Raw genomic sequence first — 19133 nt, 5'->3', positions numbered from 1 at the left:
ATGCCCCTATTACTATTGGCGAGTCGAATGAATAAACGTGTCAGTGTGAGAAATTTGTATTACCGTTGGCGAATTGAGAACCGTTGATTCGACTTAAATGTCATACATTTTTCGGATATTGATCTCGCTCTATTGTCGCTATCGAATAATCGTTGATTTGAACAACATTTGTGTTATTATTTGTCGAAAGTTCATATTGTGTGAGAAAAGGTCGAAGCTTATGTAAAAAAAATCTCGGAAAATAAAACAATGTACATAAGTTCATACATATATATATTATATATTTCGTTTCTTTTACAAAATGACATCAATCGATGCATTTTATTCAGCTGCAAGATAACTAATAAAAATCAGTTAGTCAACTGATGATATCGAACTCGGAATATTGGGACCAATTTGCTACAACCCTCAATTCGTTTGGGCCACCTACTCGCGATGGAAAAGAAAAATTATTGAACGACGAAATAAAAATATAAATACTGCCAAGGAACATTGAACGTTTTCCTCTTTGGTACCACGTTTCACGAACTGACTTAAGATTACTGGAGTTCTATACAAAGGAATCATGGGTTGATTCAGGATATCTTGAGTCAACAAAACGAAAACCCATTTTATGGAAACACTCCTTAAAACTTGCACTCAAAACCAAAAGTTACTCTCGTGGAAAAAACTTACTATCATTGCGTTTAAACTGTAATATGCTTTTCTGCTAAGATACTAATGACGCAACGATTCCTATATGGGTTCCATCAACACATCCTATTACTCCTGGTAACCTGGCCGTTAAAAAAAAGTAGTTTTGTGCGTTTTGTTTCTTATCGGGTGACATGTTGAGCCTGATCCAGGTTGGACATAACTTTTCTTCAATTGCACACACAACTTTTGTTAATACTAAGGAAACCGAGTGCTCTACGCTACTCTGATAACTCCAAATAGAAAACAATCTAAGGGCAGAAGTAATTTTAGTATAGCAGGGATTAAGGAAGTGCTTGCATTTTTAAATTGGCCTTCCAACTTGTTTAATACGAATACAAACGCTTCCTTATTCAGTCGAAAATATGCTTTGAAACTTAAGGAATTAATTAAAATTAAAAGAACTTTCAGTAGGTATAAAATATTTGTTCTACTTACAGATTATCAGGGAGTTCCAAGAAATTAGAGTTGTCTCGAATAGCATTCTTACTTTTGTCTGTAATTTTCGTTTTCTCCAAAAAACAAATCTATGTTGCTTATCATTTTGGTTTATTTTGCATTTTTATTAAATATTAAAATTATCAATTAATAAACACAACAGTTTTTTTTTTGAAATTTCACGAATTGAAGTTTATTTCACTCAATTTCGAGCTCGAATTGTATAGTTCGCCAACCTTGGTATGTCGAATGTGTTAGTTCGATAATGAAAATATCTCACTTCGAACGTCCGCTAACCATAATAGGGATATAACTTAACTCATCAATTAGCTTTTACACTGTTGGCCAGTCTGAGTTTAATCCATATTAGTGTAATTTTTTTTTTTGTAGAGGAGGGGAGGGGGGTAAATTCAGGTCAGTCTTCAGTTAGGACGCTAACAACGTTGCTAATTGCATAATCTAAAAAGAAAAATAAGTTGTCTTAAGAGAAGAGAAATAGGCTCGTTTTTTTTAAGTACATTCAGAGTTCAAAAAGATGGTGTGGATCAGTATGCTCAGTCTTTCTATTCTACATTCTACTTTTTATACTGTAGAAACTAAAACATTTAATTTAAGGAATTTTTATTCCGATAAAATACATTTGAGTTTTAGTTAAAAAAATAGTTTGTTGAATTCGCAATAGTTATCGTCAGCACCAAATCTGTTCTTCAATGCTTCTTCTCTTTTTTCTCGGTATTTGCTTTTAAAATTGAGGACTTACGACTTTGCGAATTCGAAAAATTTATTTTTAGAATCGAGCTACATAGTAAGACACTCCCTATTCCTTTCAGGAAACTTTGTAATCATGAACTTTGTGCATAATCTTATTAAAAAGAAGTTGTGAACAAAATTGAGCACTGTGATCAATTAATTGCACTTACTCAAAATATACAGGGTGTGCCAAGAATTCGTTAACATTTAAATGTAACTTACCGCGAAAACTATTGCCACGTGGGGTGCGGGCCGGGGAACTAGCTCGCTTCTTGGAAATTTAGTCGCAATGGATCGCTTTGCGGGGCCATAACGCGCTTAATGCGTGAAACAGTTTTATTTAAAAAACTTTCCGCTCATTACTGTGAGACGCTTATTTCACGTTGAATACGGTTTACACGACTTAAGTCAGTGTCCAAGTGCTCCTTTAATAAAGAAATGGGTAAAGAAGTTCGAAGATCTACACTAAATGTGAAACAAACCGGCTCGCCGGTGGCCGCGAACTTCTCGTAGCGAAGAGAACGTGCAGTTAGTTTCTGCTTCTGTTAGTATTATCCCGCACATCATTACGCCGTATTTTGAAATTAGATTTGAAATTACATCTATATAAGATCCAGGTAGTGCAAGAACTAAACCCTAATGATTTAAATTTGCGTAAGTCATATGCCGAAATAATGTTAACTCGATTCAGTATTTTTGACAACATCTTATTCTCTGACGAAGCCCATTTCCACCTAAATGGACATGTAGATAAACAGAATTGCAGGTATTGGAGCAGCGAAAATCGTAAAGCTAAACATGAGAGGCCACTTCACTCTCCTAAGGTAACTGTATGGGCTGCATAATTTCAGCAAAAGGAATCATCGGACCTTACTTTTTTGAAGGTTCTCGAGCCCGTTTAGCTACTGTTAATTCTACCCAGTATGTAAAAATGTTATGGGAGTTCTTAGCACCGATGCTACTGGAATTTGCTGGCTATAATCGTAACACATTGTTTTAACAAGATGACAAGACATGTCATACATCGAACGAGTCCTTGCCGGTGGTCAAAGAAATGTTTCCGGAAAAGCTAATTTCCAGACGAGGTGACATCCCATGTTCACCCAGAAGTTCAGATCCCCAGCAGACTTCTTTTTATGGGGTTATTTAAAGAGTCGTGTCTACATTGGTAAACCGAATACACTCCGTCAAATTAAAGAAAAAATCATCGAAGAGATGTCGGTGATCTTGCGGTCTCTTTGCAGAAGAGTATTCGAAAACTTCAGGACTCGCTTAGATGAGTGCAAAAACCGAAACGGTGGTCATTTAGACGATTTAATTTTTAAGAAATAAATTACAACTAATTAGCTTTCTCGTAAATAAACGATTTTTAAAATATGTTAAATGTTTTTTTTTATACGATTTTTTTAAATGTTAACTAATTCATGGCCCACCCTGTATTTCTTCGTGGAACTAAGTATGTATTTGAGTATTTTAAAGTCGTAAAGTTCTTTTTCTTCTAAGAAGTTGGTGTCTCGGATATTTTTGTCCCTAGAAAACGATGACATTTATTTTACCTAATTGGTAACATGGTGAATACAAATTTTTACCGAATTTTTCCTATCTTCAAAAATAGCAATGAAATGTGTATACAGACATGGACATTAAAACAGACAAAGAGAGAGTTGCTAAGAGTAAAACCAAATTAAAACAACAACATGCATTAGAAGTAAATTTAACCGTTATCAAAAAAAAGTAAGACTCTCTTGTGCAAGATAACATTTGTTTTATTTTTTTTTGCTTGTTGATTTTTTGGAGATTGGACCGTAACCTAGGTAAGACTGAATTTTTGGTGGACATTAAAATAGAAACACATTGGAATGCAGATCATTATATTTAACTAAGATCAAAAATATTAGTTTTTTTTTTTATAAAACAATAAGTTCACTTTAGGAAGTAAATTCAAATTATTTTAATAATATTACAATTAATTCTAAGGAAAATATGGGTAGCGGTGAGCATTTTTCCCTGGTTGAAAAAAGTGTCACTTTAGTTATACGAAGTAAGGAAAAATCTTTATGGGCAATAGCCAGAATAATGAGCAAATCTTTGGAGTTGATTGCAAACCAGTTTGACCAATTGAGTCAAACAGCTGACTGAAAAATCATTTGCATATCAAAAAAAATATCCTTACAAGTCTTCAAGGTAAATAATAAATAAACTGCAGCTTCCAATAACTTCCAGAACTGTTCGTAGAAGACTTGTTGAAGCTAACTTGTTCAGAAGGATCGCAAGAATGGTGCCCTTTCTAAGGAAAAAAATATAACAACGCGGTAGTCGCCCACAATAATTTTTATTGGAGAGGGCCAAAAGGAGGCAAAAAGTGGAGGAATGTTTTGTGGATGGACAAAATAAAGATAAATTTGTTTGGAATGATGGCAAACAAACCGTTAGAAGGCTTAATTTGAAAAAAACTGAATCCCAAATACATCCAGAAAACGGTACAGAATGGTCCAGGAGTCAGTATCATACTTTGGGGTTCATTTTCTTGGCATGGCGTTGGTCCAATACATTTGATTGAGGGTAAAATGGATCAAAATATGAAGGTGAATGTCATGAAGGATACGATGCTCCCTTATGCGGACGACCCAACTAAGACAACCCTTAGCACACATCCAAATCTGCTCAAAAGTATTTTAAGGACCAACAAATCAGCGTATTAGAGTGGCCATCCTAATTGCCTGATGGTTCAACAGGAGTGGTACAATATTTCAATTGACAGATGCCTCCAATTAGTTGACTTAATGTCCATCAGATGTCACACATTAAAGCTAAGGTCCAGGCTATCAGATATTAACATAATTTTTAAATCCAGAACAGCTTTGCATTTAATTCAATTATTTTAAATCTTTGTATCTATATTAATGTCGACGAAATTTGTTCTACAAATAATGGGTAATTTAAGTTTGAAAGAAAAGGAATACAAAAATTAAGTTTGGTCTTCATTGAAAAAAAAATCTTTTCAAGTCAGTAAAAAATTTAATTTTTAAAACTCTGTTTAGTATTTCTATTTTAATGTCCATGTATGTACATGTACATACATTCAGTTGTTGGGAGACCACTCCAATGTTTTAGATTTGATCTAACAAAGAAAACTGAAAAATTATTTGCATTTGAAAAACGCCATTATTTCCGATAGTGTGGGAATAAAAATCGACCAACTAGGGAAACATAAACGATGTTCAAAAATTTCCCTCCGAAGTATTGTTGTATCGAGCAAAAAATGTAGTGCAATTTAAACTTAATTGAATTTGTGTACCAGGCAAATTTATCTCAAAGCAGATTCACTGTTTTGAGAAAAACATCCGTGTGAACAAAAAATTAAGCGGGAAAAACATTTCGAAGAAGGCTCACGTTAGGCTCCATTACGGATCTTACTCTCCAACCTTGGAATAAGGAAAGCGAGGTGGCTTTTCATCTTGCAGTAACCAGTAAGGATTCTCATTATTCTTAGGTTGTTTCTATATAAACTAATATCAGATAAGAACGGTTATTGGTTGTATTTCCCAAGTAGTACTTTAACCTTGGGAATAAAGTACAAAGTTTGAATCTTTTGGCTTTTTCGTAAGAATTAATTCAGCTTTTTCTTTATCACGTTCTTTCATATCCCGCAGTATGGTTCCAACCCCCTTAAGGGTAAAGTTGTTCCTACTTTTGCTAAGGAGTTTGTTTTTTCTTTCCTTCGTAATCCAACATTCCGTGAATCCCAATGAAGTGTGCTCAACTCATTTAGCCGGACCACCAACCTCCTTCTTAGCTTTGGGCTAGTAAAATAATAGTATAAGCTCTTAATGCGACTTGTATAATTGAAAATCTCAGATATTGCATATACCAACACGACCGAAGCCTTGCGTTCCAAAGTCGTCAAATATTCTAAAAAAAAAACTAGATAAAAACTCAAGTTTAATTTGGCAATAGTTTTGGTTATTTCCACTTAAAAAAATCTTCCTTCTTCAAAAAATATTTCAGCTTGAAACATCAATAATAAAAAGCATTTTTGTTTATTTTGTTTGTTTAAATTACGACCAAATTAGTTAGTAAATATATTTTCCATAAAAATAATATGCATGTAAATCTTGTACATTTATACAATTACAAAAAGAAAAGAGTACAATTACCAGCATTTTTGACTTGGGACTTTTTTTGTTGTTTTTAAAGTTTGTATTTTTTTGTTTTTATTTTTGAAAAATGTTTAAAATTTTTCAACTGCTTTTTGGATTTATTTTGCAAGCACATTAAAACATTTGTTTGTTTATGCTAAAACTGCATTTTTTTAAAAATATTAACCACTACGACAACATCCTTGGAATACATAATCTAAAATCACATTGCAAGCAACATAATTCAATTTTAACTAGAACTTAAATAGTTACTTGCTAATTGCTACCCCCTGGTGCACTCCTTCGATTGGTTTAGTTGGTCTCTCTTTGTCTCCACTCAGTTATATACATAAAATGCTGGGGGGTGAGCGCAATCTTTTTTGCAAATTCAATTCACATGTTGTAGAGCACCATCACTTCTTTTTTGAAAATTCTGTTTTGCTTTTGTTGTTGGTATTTTCATAGAACTCAGGTTTCAAATAGTTTACCATAGTTTTTGTGTGAATGTGGGGTTTTGTATTTTAGTGCAGTTACTAATGTTTAGTTATCAATTCGCTTGGAATCTGCAACTAAAAATGTATAAAATATGAGCTGCAGCAATTAATTCCATTTTACACATTTTTCTCATATATCTCTCATCTCAATTTCATATCATTTACATAAATAATGTGGTGTCTGCGCCTCTTACAGTAATCTTAGTTTTTTCTTTTTTGTATATAATCGACGATAGCGACTTTTATATGGTTTAAAAATTAATTACACTAATGTCCTTATGATTAGTAAAAAAATAACAGGCGCTCCTGCGCCGAAGCAGACAGCAACCGCCAAGTACGCTTGATGCTGATATACTGGACGAGTGCACGGACACAAATCAGAAAGCCAAAGGCCATGATCAGCCACCACAACCAGGAGTTTTCGTGTGAAGCGAGATCGGTGGAGTGTTTGACAATCAGGGTCCACTTAGCCAGCGACAGACCGAAACCCGATAGAGCTCCGTATCGGGCGGCAATTGTGTGACAAAAACAAGTCAACATTAAGAATCCAATCCAATTGAAGAGGAAAGCTACCATGAATGCTGCCAGGAAAATGATATCTGTTCCCAGGAGGCTGTGATCACTTGTGAGATTCTCGGCATCGGATGTGTCGATTGCAATGAATGTGAGAGCAGGCTGGGTGCCGGTGCTGGTGGTTCGAGTTTGGGTGAGTTGATGATGTGGTGGCGGCGGAGGTGGTGGTGGCATTGCTAAGTGGGCGGTCAATGAGGGTGGCAGTTCGCCATTGAGGGATTTTTCCATTTGAACTTCTTCGTATGTGGGCAATTTGCTATGGGGTATTTCATGCAGATCTGAACTTGAGAGCTCGTACGGTGGCGGAGCACTGAAATCGGCCTTGGGTGGTGGAAGTTCATCCATATTCGGCTGTCTATTGGCCATTCTGATGATCTTTATCTGATGGATCGTGATTAATTCTAAAAATACAAAAAACAAGAAGATAGAATTATAAAAAAGATAAAAAGCGTCTGGTCAAAGTTTCTTTTTGGAAACTAAATTAAAAGATGATTTCAAAACAAAAAGGTCATATTTTCAAGATCTTAAGATAAAAAGCCGTAAAGTATATCTTCCAATGAATTTAATTCAATGTTTGGATTTAAAAGAATGTGTGCACTTAAATTTACCTTTGGACACACAATATAAAAGAGGAGTTAGCTAGACCCTAGCAGAGTCAAAAACATTTGATTTTGTGATAAAACAAATTATTTTTGTGGATTTGCAAATATCATTTCTAGTGCAATGTATGATAAGGAAAAAATAGATAACAGGGTTTACTGTTTCCATGACTTATCTGAACTTATAAGAGGAAGTACTCTATGCGTTTATTGTTTGCAAATGAGTCATCAATCTTTTTGTTGTTTAATTAACCGCTCCGAAGAAAATAGCAAGTGAGTTTCTTAACTAGTTTCAAAAGATTGGTTCACAATTTGATAATGTACTTGCTCATACCACATTAGGACTTACAAATTATTTACTTATTATTATGAAATAAGGAAACTTGATAATTATGTACATACGTGTATGATTTAAAATCAATTGTCCAGTTTATGTTTCTAAGATTTCTGAGGATCTTGATTAACAGAGCAGGAGAATGAATTATAACAGGACTTTAATATTAATTACTACTTCCTTTTTAAATTAGCCAGTTTATGTTTTTAAGATTTCTTAGAATTTTTAAAGACGGATTGAGAAGGAGAATGAAATATAAACACAAATCTTTGCATTTCTTTGAATCCTTTTTGATTTGTGCGAAAATTCTTGAGAAATCGAATCATAAAAATTCATGTTCTCAGATTTCTCACACCAGAAACGATTAATTTGAATTACAAATTTTGTTTATTTTTCTACGAATACAGAACTCTCAGAAAAAAAAATGGTTTAATTGTTTTATGACTCTAATTTTTATATTTACTTCAAAATGCTTTTATATTTTGGGCTAAAGCAATGAAGATGTTGATAAATTTTAACGCGAAAGTTTATTTTTTTAAGTATCACGTCGGATTGGATTTCCAAACTATCGTTTCTTTCTTCTGTTTATTTTATCGTGGATTACTCGTTTATAATGACAAATAATATTGTATAAATATACTCGCCAGCTAAAATCAAGACAATCACGCTCAGTGCTTCAATAAGAACTAGAATTTTATTAATAGCAGAAGAACAAAAAGTAATTGTTCATGTGTATCTGTTTTTGTTTATAATGAATAAATACTATAAAAAAAGCAGTCATGGTCAATATTCTTAATAATTTCTAACCCAGTCATAAATCGATTATAACGTTAGAGATTGCTTATAAAAATATGTTATGTTTTGAGCTTATTAAAGAACATTTGTAGATATGGTTCAAATTTAAGAACTATGTGTTTTTTCAAGCTAATAATAATTCGATATTAATTTACTTCGTCAAATCTGTTTTCAAACCGTCGTCGTAGCTTTGGAAATACCTAACAGATGTGATTGTTTTCTTTGCTTCTGAATCATCAACGTTTGATCAGCAGCAGTTTATTTTTATTCCGTTATTATAGACAGCTCAAACAGAACAAAGAATCAGCTACTTGCAATTTGAAGAATTCATGTTATTTTAGGCCGAATTGTGAAATAAGGGACTCTCAACTATAAGCGGAATTTAAACGACTTATGATAATGGGATAATAGCTTTTTCATGACAAACAATATACTATGGATTTTAGATATATTTTTTGTGGATAAATAGTCTTCTTTAATTTCAGGAATTACAACAAACTAAATCCAAATCTATACACCATCGCAACGACGACGATTTGAAAAATTACACTACTAGTGAAAAATTGTAAGCATTGAAAATTATACGGATGGGGTATGTTAGGTGGATTTCATTATGAAAGAATCATTCCAAAAGGTTTTCTTAAATAAAAAAGTAATGAAGAAATGGAATGAGATAGAATACGAAGATAGTTCATTTTTGAACATCAAAATCGATGATTTTGGTCATGGTAAGATGATTATCGTCGAATTAAATATAACTTTTCTGCTATTTAGGTGTCAAGTTGAAAGTTAACCCTCTGTGGTCACAAGGGTGCAAATCGGGCAGGCCAAAGAATTCAAAGTTAATGCACTCTTAGCACAAGCGCTTTAGCGCCACCTTGTGTGCATGGTAATTATGTCCTACTATAGGGCTACCAACGGGTAAGAAGTGCGGGGTCAGTGGCTTGAAGGGCTTTGAACTGTAAGGTTGCAAAAGTGCAGCTAGGCCAAATTTGAACCCGTGTGACTAAAGTGTGTCGTAAAGTTTCGTCGGTTCTTTGCGATTTGTTTTTACTCGTGATTTTACGTTACTGTCGTACACTTCAAAAAAAAAAATAAAAGTAGTTTTGCTTTTGTCTTCTATACACCATAAAGCGTAAATAGATCCAATAAAAAATGAGCCATGTTTTGTTTTGGATTATAATAAAAATAAAGGTGGAACTGACATGTTTGACCAAACATGCCACGCTTACTCGGCAGGTCGTGGTACAAGACACTGGCCTTTCAAATTGTGTACAAACATGATCAACCAAGAGGGCATTAATGCCTATATTTTGTATATTTCAAATGCTCTAAACGGAAGATTGACTAGACATTTATTTTTAAAAGATTTAGGATTTGTCTTAGTGGAAAACCTGTAAAAGTAAAAGTAAATTTTGTATGACACGAACGTAATAAGAAAAGGCCAAAAGTTCTTCAATCAGGGAACTTTTTACACCAATGTTCATTTCAGATTTTGTATGAATATTCGTCAGCAAATTATTTTTAATAAACAATAAAGCAGAAAGACATTCTGAACAAACTAAGGTTTGTGTATGTTAAGTACTACTTTCCATCCCACAAACAAAAAAAGTTGTCCTCAATTCATATTTGTATTACATCATATTTTAAAATTATTAAGACAACCAAAAGCCGTTTTTTAAGACTAAGGGCAACACAACATAGTTCTTAACAATAAATTGTGTATGAAGATTTGTAAAGTTCAAAACCTTTGTCTACTACATACAGTTTAAATAATTTTAGTATCTTACTTAATTTCTAGAAAATCTCTAGTTAAGTGTATTCATTTAAATCTTAATGAAGTTTTAAGAAACCTTGAGTTTATGCTTTCAATTTTTTGAAAAATATGTTTTGAAGTTAATTTTGAGTGCTAATTTTGAAACCGAACTTAAATTTTAAAAACACAAGTCTCCAACATTATTTTTATATTTTTTCAATATATCCAGTATCTGATTGGCCAGCTGCCAAAATATTACTTTCCAATTTAGACAACTTTAATGGAAAGTTGACTGGAAAGTCAAGAAAAATCTCAATAACTATCAAGTCAAGAGTTCTTCTATCAAAATGACAGTTCATCATGTTTTTTCTTTCAACTGAGAGCTAAACTTTACTCTATGATTTTTTTTCTGCACAAATAATTTTAATGTTCTCTGTAAAAGAGTTAATTGTCAATCAAATCGCGATGAACTTGTAGCTTGCTGAGGAGTGTTTTGTAGACGATATTTCGTTGGTACTTTTTGTACTATAGACTTAAAGTAGAGGTTTGCGAAGTAAAGCTCTGAATTTGAAATTCATGACCCTTGAAAAACTAACTTGTTGCTTTGGTCAAAATGTACGTTCATAGAATGTAGTTGACTGCAATTGAAGTCCCTTATGTTGCCTGAACCTGCCCATTTTCTTTAAGATTTATGTGAGGAAGGTTAAATCTAACAAATTTTTAAGATTTTTCGAAAACTATATAAAATAATATTTCAGATTAAAATTAAAAATTGGTACTCTAAGTTTGAAAAACCAACACGGAATTTATTGAAAAGAAAAACTAATTTATGAACAATAAAACAAGGTCTTAAAAATGTATTTGTTTTTCTTTGAATTTTAAGGATATCAAAAACCTGTTGTGATAGTGATTTTAAAGGCGAATTTGAATTTGAACTAATTGTAAAATTGCATTATGACTAAAAGGAAAAAAATTTTACCGACCCATGTAATAAGATCAAGATATATTCCCATGTGCTTCAACTAGTTGCATTTTTAAACTTTTTGAGGCGGTGGTTATAAACGACAAGTTTTGGCTGATTGGGTTGCACTAGTAAGACTAAAATACTATGGTGAAATAAACTCTTCAGTTATTAAGAGAATTTAGTTCGTTCTATGCTTACTTTTAATTATTTTTGAAAACATGAACACCACAAAAGAATATTTTAATGAGAAATACGAAATTCCTGGAGTTAAAAAAATGTATATTAAATTTTAAATTTGCATTAAGTTTCCCAAACTTTGGTAAGTGCTAAAAAGCTATCTTAAATTTTAAGCGATCACAACAAAAAAAAAGTTTATGATCAACATTCATTCTGAAAACAATGCAGCTTATAATTTTGGAAAGAATTGAGTGATCACAATCACGTGCAAAAACCAATATTTGAACCGCTCTATAGTTCAAATTCACTCGAATGAATTTCAGACTGAAGTAAAAAGTGATAGTCTAAGAGCAGGCAGCAAGTTTTGGGAGTGGAGAGATAACCGGAGTTCCTTCATGTATTATATCAAATATAAACTTTTTTTCAGCCGTGGTCGGGGGTAAGCTTTCGAAAATGGTAATTTGTCCGATTTTTATTTCGAAATGATAATCACATGAGTTAGAAATACAAACATTAGAAGTGTTTTATAACATCATTCAACTAAATATGCCAAATTTTAAAAATGAAGCAATAAATATAGACATAAAGCTTTTCCCATATCACTGCGTCTGGACAATTGAAAATACCATTGTTAAACTGGGTTTAAAAAATTGCGGGCCCAAAAACCTTAGTTGCGGTATTAACGTCATCGGCAGCAAAAAGATACGAGCTGGGTTGAAATTGTGTAAATTCGATATCGATACAACTATGTCGGAAGCTAAACCTCTTAGAAGATTGCGGTTTTCATATATGATAAGGGTTTGAAAATACTCTTCTTCTGCTATATATCTCATCGGGATTGGAAGCAATGATGAAAAAATATTTTTTTTTGCCTAGGGGTTAGTTCACGATTTTTTCAAAAGTGCTGAAAAATTCAAAATGTCGAGTTTTCTCAAAATTTTTACAACGATGAAAGGGTATATTCATTTTATATTGAGCAATAAAAACGCATTCTTATAACAGCCTTGGTTGCGGTATTAGTGTCATCGGCATCAAAAAGGTGCGAGCTGGGTTGAAATTTTGTAAATTCGATACCGACACAAGTATTTCGAAAGCTAGACCTCTTAGAAGATTGCGTTTTTCAGATATGAAAAGGGTTTGAAAATACCTGACAATTTCTTTGCAAACGAAAAGGAAAGTGAAGAGAATGATAGTGGGAACATTGCTTTCAATCTTTCATCCGATGAATTTAGTGATGAATGATTTTTTCTATAAAATCAATTTTCAAATACATAAAAACGTTTGATTTTAATTCAATTTGATGATGTTACGCGATTTTTGTATTGATTAGTTGGCCTAAAATTAAAAATGCATCCCTATGATCGTCTAAACTCGTCATTTTCTAATCAGTAAAAGTTTTCGGATATGCGAAAAAGTTATTTATGGTTTTATGGTGAAAAACGCATTTGAAAAATTATTTAAGCGTATCTGGCAAACAGAAGGCTACAACCAAAAGAACTTCTTGGGCATACATTTTTGTAATCGGGCAATTTTTTCTGGTATTTATTATATAAAAAAGTAATTAGGGTTTTAAGTTGAAAAATGCACTTAGAAAAGCTTAAAACACGTCTGGCAAGAAAAAGGCTGAAATTGAAACGGCTTGGACACACATTTTTGTAATCATTTCGACCTAAACGCACAGAAATTTTTCTAAGAATCATTTGTTTTGATTCTAGTGACCTTAAACATTTTTAATTTTTTAAATTTTCCCAACTTGGGTGTCGACAAAATTGATCCAAATAAATCGTCTGGGATGGCAAAACATATTCAAAATCATTTAAATCACTTACTGGAGTAAAGCAGGGAAGTCTACTCAGGGCTCTTCTATTTGCTCTTTTTATTAATGATATAGCTACGCACATTCCAGGAGGTGTCCGAATTGCGGGTATCGTAATAAACTAATAAATGTATTACGCTATGCTGACCTTCTTTTGTTATCCGAATCAGCAGAAAACCTTCAATTGATGGTAAATCGTCTTACGGACTATTGTATCAAGTGGGGTCTAGTCATCAACACAGACAAAACGAAAGTAATGGTCTTTTCGCGTTCCAATCGGAGTGAAGTTAGGAAATATTCAATATTCTTTTAACCGCACCAAACTTTTCATTTATTTGGAAACAGGCCTGACAAAACTTTTTACTTAAAGTCTAAAGTTATAAGCTGATTATTTAATTAAAGTGCTTGGTCTACGGGAAACTCGGTTATGTAAGATAATGATGCTCTACGAAATTCGGAATAAGGACTGGTGGATGAGGACATGGGAAAACATTGATGCTTCCTGTGGAGAAGTTGTGCGGATCAATCTCAACAATATTGTTCAGATGAAACTTGAAGAATATAACCAAAAGCAGATGATTGAAAATGCCCGTCAATTAATTATAACTTGTGTGACAAGAACTACTTCTAAAATTCGATCTCCTATAAAGAGATTTCCCTAATTTTTAAATCAAGATGCGAACTTCTTCTACATTTAAATGGAAAACTATACAACTTTTTGTAACTTGAAAGCTAAAGAAGATTGCTTTCAATTCATCAGTGTGTGTTCAATTTTTAACCAGCAAAGAAGAGTATGCTTTGGTAAGCAATCCATATCAGTACAGAAGATTTTGAATGGATCAGATTGGCCGAACCTTGTCAAATTTGTCAGAGCTAGCTACCACTACAGAATGCTAATAATAACGAAATATACATAAGTCATATAATGAAATTATTTATACAAGCAAATCATACCTTATTTACTTTTTTTGTAATTTTATACCATTATACATTATGTACTTGTTCAATTGTATACTAAAATATTTTTAAGTTACCAGTCGAGCTGACGGCTAAGCCAATGCTTACAAAATTCATAAAAGCTGTTGTAAAATTTATAATGATTATTACTTGCAATAAATGAATATTTGAATAGAATTGAAATTGAACGTTTTTAATTTGTCAAAACCAAACATTTGAGAAGTTAAAAATTCAATTTTAGTCTGCCGCCTCCCAACAAATTACGACGGCCACTTTCATCGATCTTATTTAAGAGATAACTCTTAAAGATTCTTGTAAACTTCCATTTAACATCAAAACTGGTTCATTGGACACCTTCATTAAATAAGGAGCTAGGAAGGCATTAAAATGAATAAAATCATTATAAAAGCTAATCTTTTTTAATTAATACCATTACTGGTTAAATAGTTAGCTACAAACTGAAAATATTAATTTAACTGAGGCACCTAAGTAATGGAGCGTGTGCAAGTCAGCCAAAACAACAAGAGACACATTTCTAATACTAAAATTGAATAAGAGTAGGTACCTACTGAAAACAAATAATTTAAATTCATCACACAAAACCGTTAATTGCAAGATAGGCGCAGATAGCTTAATTTGTATTCAAATAGAAAGCCCCTCAAAATCGGTTTGTTGTTGCTTCATTACATAAATTAATAATTTTCATTTCAATTTTTGTTTGTATGTCGTGTTGTAGATTGTAGATGAAAACACAAGCTTAGGAAATTCTGCCTAAATAAAAAATATATCTTTTTGTTATGACGACGCCGATGATGATGATGACGACGAGCGATGAAAAAAAGACAACAATGTTTACAAAGTTTGATTGAATCGTCCAAACGCAACGAATTAAAAAATAAAAACATGCCACATATTGAGGAAATTTTGTTATTGTTTTTTAATCAGTTGCTGGGTACATGTACACCCAAAACAATATTCGATCCGTTGTGCTGTGAAATTTCACAAGAAAGTTCGTCACATGCTCCTCTCATACGGAAAACGAGGCGAGTCTTTTTTTGTAGAATTATTGTAAACAAACAAAAGCGGTTGTGTCTCTGTTTGTTCATCGTGAGAATATCTAAAGTAGGTGGAGATCAGCATCAGATAGAGATACAGATACCTACCTAACCTAGGTACATAGATAGGTTAACTTGTCAATTGGCGAGATAAAATCTAGAATCGTGAAAACAAGTTTATTTTTTTGTGAGACTCTTTTAAATGAATTAGACGGACTCTGACGTCAGAGCACAAATAAACATATAGTAGGTATAGGTACTCTCGCAAAAGTCACAACAAAGCAAAAGCATATGACTCGAATCGACTCGACTGTCGCTCATCGAATTCGCATTCAATCTTTTATAATGGAGTTAAATACTTTAAAAAATCGTGAATGCAGAACGCAATTAAATTCTTTTTAGGGAAGCAAAACAGTTTTTGGATAAAATCACCTCCCACAGACAATCCGACGTAATGTGGGAGCATTTCTATGCTCCCGAGACTGTGATGTTTTCATTCTCAAGGCTCTGTTTTCTCCATAAAAAAGCAGCGACAACGCTTTAACCTTCGGGGGTTTGCCTTTTGCCATTAAAATAGAACAGAGTCGATCTCAATTTATTGTTGTTATCGATACACAATAGCAAAACATTGATTTTAATTAAATTTAAATTTGTTTCCATTTTTGATTTTTGATTTTTCATGGCCAAAAAATAAAGAGAACAAAAATAAAATGTCAATTGGAATAGAATTTGGATGCTGAGAGAATGAGTGAAGAAAATTCAAGAAAAATAAAAAAAGAAAAGAAAATTGTTGTATGGAAATGGAAATGAAAACACATAGATGATGGAAATGGAGATGGAGCGCACCTTTAAGGGCCTTTCACTGATGTAACTGGTTTTCCTTGGAACTTCCAACTTTTACACAACTCTTGCTGCAACTTGCACCGGAATTGTATGATATTTTTTTATTTGATTTTAGATTCACTTGTTTTGGAAACAAATACGTTTTTTCCTGCTCCCGTAATTTTGTGTTTGTGTCTCGTCTCGCGTTCTCGTCACCAAATTTAATTATTTCTTATTTGGTTTTGCAGCTGAGACGTTTTTTTATCTTCTTTCTTTCTTTTTGTCTTTCCGTGGGGTCGTCGTCGTTCTCGTTGTCGCTCACTTCAGTCTGTTTCTGTGTTTTGTGGCAGTAAATCGATATAAAAAAGCACACATAATACGACATACGAATGTATAGATTCACAGGAAGGGAGGGTTGGGTTTTGTGTTGTTTTTTTAAAAATTAGAGCTGTCAATGTAGTTCTTCTAGTGGAAGACAGAGTTACATTGTCGCTAAAGAGGAGACGGATATTTGAAAATGTGAAATTTAGGGTGGAAACACATTCATTGAGCAGAGAAAGTCTATATAGTTCAGGAAAATTTAAAATGACCCTGGTTCGAAAACATTCCGACAAAGCTGAATTTTTGTGCAGTGATTCATTTAAATGTTTCTTATACTTTCCTATCAATCCTGTTGTTTTTAACACTAGCAAAAGATGTCGAGCATGTTATTTGTATTTTGGTATAATTGATAGATTTAAAAAAAAAACAATCATATTTTTAGAAGGGAATTATTTTTCTATGGCTAAGAAGTAAAAATATATTTTTAAATACAACACCAAGTTTCAGAGTTTAAAGATCATTGAAATAAAAGGTATTTACTGCTACTAGCCAACTTCAACTTGGTGTCATCTATTTCTTAACGCTACTAGCCTTTATGGCTGAAAGACAAACACGCTTCAGCTTCGGCTTTGCCTGACGTTTACGAGTTCAGCCATAGGAATTCAATGTATTCTAACACAATGGAGCTTCGACCTCACGTTTCGTTTGACAATCGCAAGCAAAAGAACGTAATGTGACTTCAAACGGAAGCTCTAGTTTAATTATCTGAACATTTGCTTTGTCTGACAGCTCAAGAGTTGTAAAAAATGGCAACAAATAAAATATTTGCTCTTTGTAGGGATGAAATAAAAGAAATGTCTTTCAAAGAAACCTCGAAGCAGGCCCTCCGTCATGCAGACGAAGCTAAACCGTGTTTGTGATTCAGCCATTATGCAGGTTTAGCGGAAATATGGGGAAAATTTTAAATTGGATTTTTGTATTTTTTTTTATTTTATCAAGGTTAGGTTAGGTTATAGTGGCTGTCCAAGATGGAACGGACACACTTAGGCCAGTTTAATGGCCCATTGTGATACCACATGAATCTTGAGGCTTCCTCCTAAGCTCAATGGAACCAGTTAGAGTCTCTTACGAAACGTGAGAGGCTGATTATCCCGATATGATTTAGATCGTTTAGATCGTTAAAGAAGAATTCTCCTAGGTAATTCTTGCGTTTTCGAGCTAGAGCAGGGCATGTGCAGAGAAGATGAAGAACCGTTTCTTCCTCTTCCTCGTCCATACAGCTTCTGCAAAAGTCATTTGAGAATACGCCTAGTCTCATGGCGTGCTTTCCTATTAGACAGTGTCCGGTTATGACACCTATTATCGAGCTTATATGCGATCTGCTTAGAGAGAGCAAGCACCTTGAACGTTTTAAATCCAGTGTTGGCCAGATGTTTTTTGTGGCTTGACACGTGGTGATGTTGGTCCACCTGGTGCCTGCCCTCCTCACAGCGTCTTGCATTAGTAGCAGTTTACAAGTAGCGATTGGTATGCCAGTACTTGCCAAACGTGGTAGGATGGGTTGTACTGTACCGTTCCTGGCGAGTTCATCTGCCTTACAGTTACCTGGAATGTCTCTATGGCCCGGCACCCAGCAAAGGTGAATATTAAACTGTTGCGCCATCTCCATTAGAGATGATCGACAGTTATGGACTGTTATAGAGTTTGTAGAGACTGAGTCCAGAGATTTGATAGCGGCCTGGCTGTCGGAGAAAATACGGATATCAGATGTTGATATCACGTTTTCTTTGAGCCAAGACAAGACTTCCTTAATCGCCAAAAGTTCCGCCTGGAACACGCTACAATGATTGGGAAGGCGGAATGAGAGACTTAATTTCAGTCGTTCAGAGTACACACCACCACCAACCCCTTCTTTGGTCTTTGAGCCATCTGTGTAAAAGTGGATTGACTCATCCTCTAAGAATGTCCTATCCTCCCAAAAAGATCTGGTAGGTATAGAAATCTGGAAATTCCTATCGAATTGTAGTTGGGGGATGGTGTAGTCTGTGTGCTTTGGAATTGATTCTAAGTACCTTAGAATTACGGAGTGGCCAATGTTGTTGTTAGTCCACTGCGACGAAGCATTGAGGCGGATAGCAGAGCTTGCAGCTATTTGTTTACTAAATATGTCAAGAGGTGTAAGGTAGAGCAAGGTGTCCAGTGCCGCAGACGGGGTCGTGCGAAGCGATCCGCTTATACATAGGCAGGCTGAACGTTGAACTTTATTCAACTTATCCCTGTTTATACCTTTCTCTAAAGCAGTCCACCATACTGCCACACCGTACGTTAAAATCGGTCTGATTACCGATGTGTATAGCCAATGCGTAATTCTGGGTTGTAAACCCCATTTATTACCAATAGCTTTTTTGCAAGAAAAGAGAGCTACAGTAGCTTTTTTGACTCTTTCCTGT

At 33.8% G+C, this 19133-nt stretch overlaps 1 protein-coding gene across 1 annotated transcript; it reads right to left on the bottom strand.

The window, feature by feature from the left end:
* Positions 1-5890: 5890 nt before the first annotated feature.
* On the bottom strand, positions 5891-16712 carry LOC129946180 (NEDD4 family-interacting protein 1). The gene is made up of 2 exons (XM_056056264.1): positions 16387-16712; positions 5891-7488 (listed from the first exon to the last, which is right to left on the bottom strand). Exon 2 carries the CDS (start codon positions 7451-7453, stop codon positions 6797-6799), a length of 657 nt encoding a protein of 218 aa, XP_055912239.1. The 5' UTR covers positions 7454-7488; positions 16387-16712; the 3' UTR covers positions 5891-6796.
* Positions 16713-19133: the final 2421 nt, after the last annotated feature.

The sequence above is a fragment of the Eupeodes corollae genome, chromosome 2 (genome assembly GCF_945859685.1).
Source record: "Eupeodes corollae chromosome 2, idEupCoro1.1, whole genome shotgun sequence".
Lineage (NCBI taxonomy): Eukaryota > Metazoa > Arthropoda > Insecta > Diptera > Syrphidae > Eupeodes > Eupeodes corollae.
This window is presented reverse-complemented; position numbering and strand designations above follow the sequence as displayed.

Bases quoted from the DNA above. Each gene is read 5' to 3' on its own strand.
- LOC129946180 (XM_056056264.1), bottom strand. From the start codon at position 7,453: ATGGCCAATAGACAGCCGAATATGGATGAACTTCCACCACCCAAGGCC.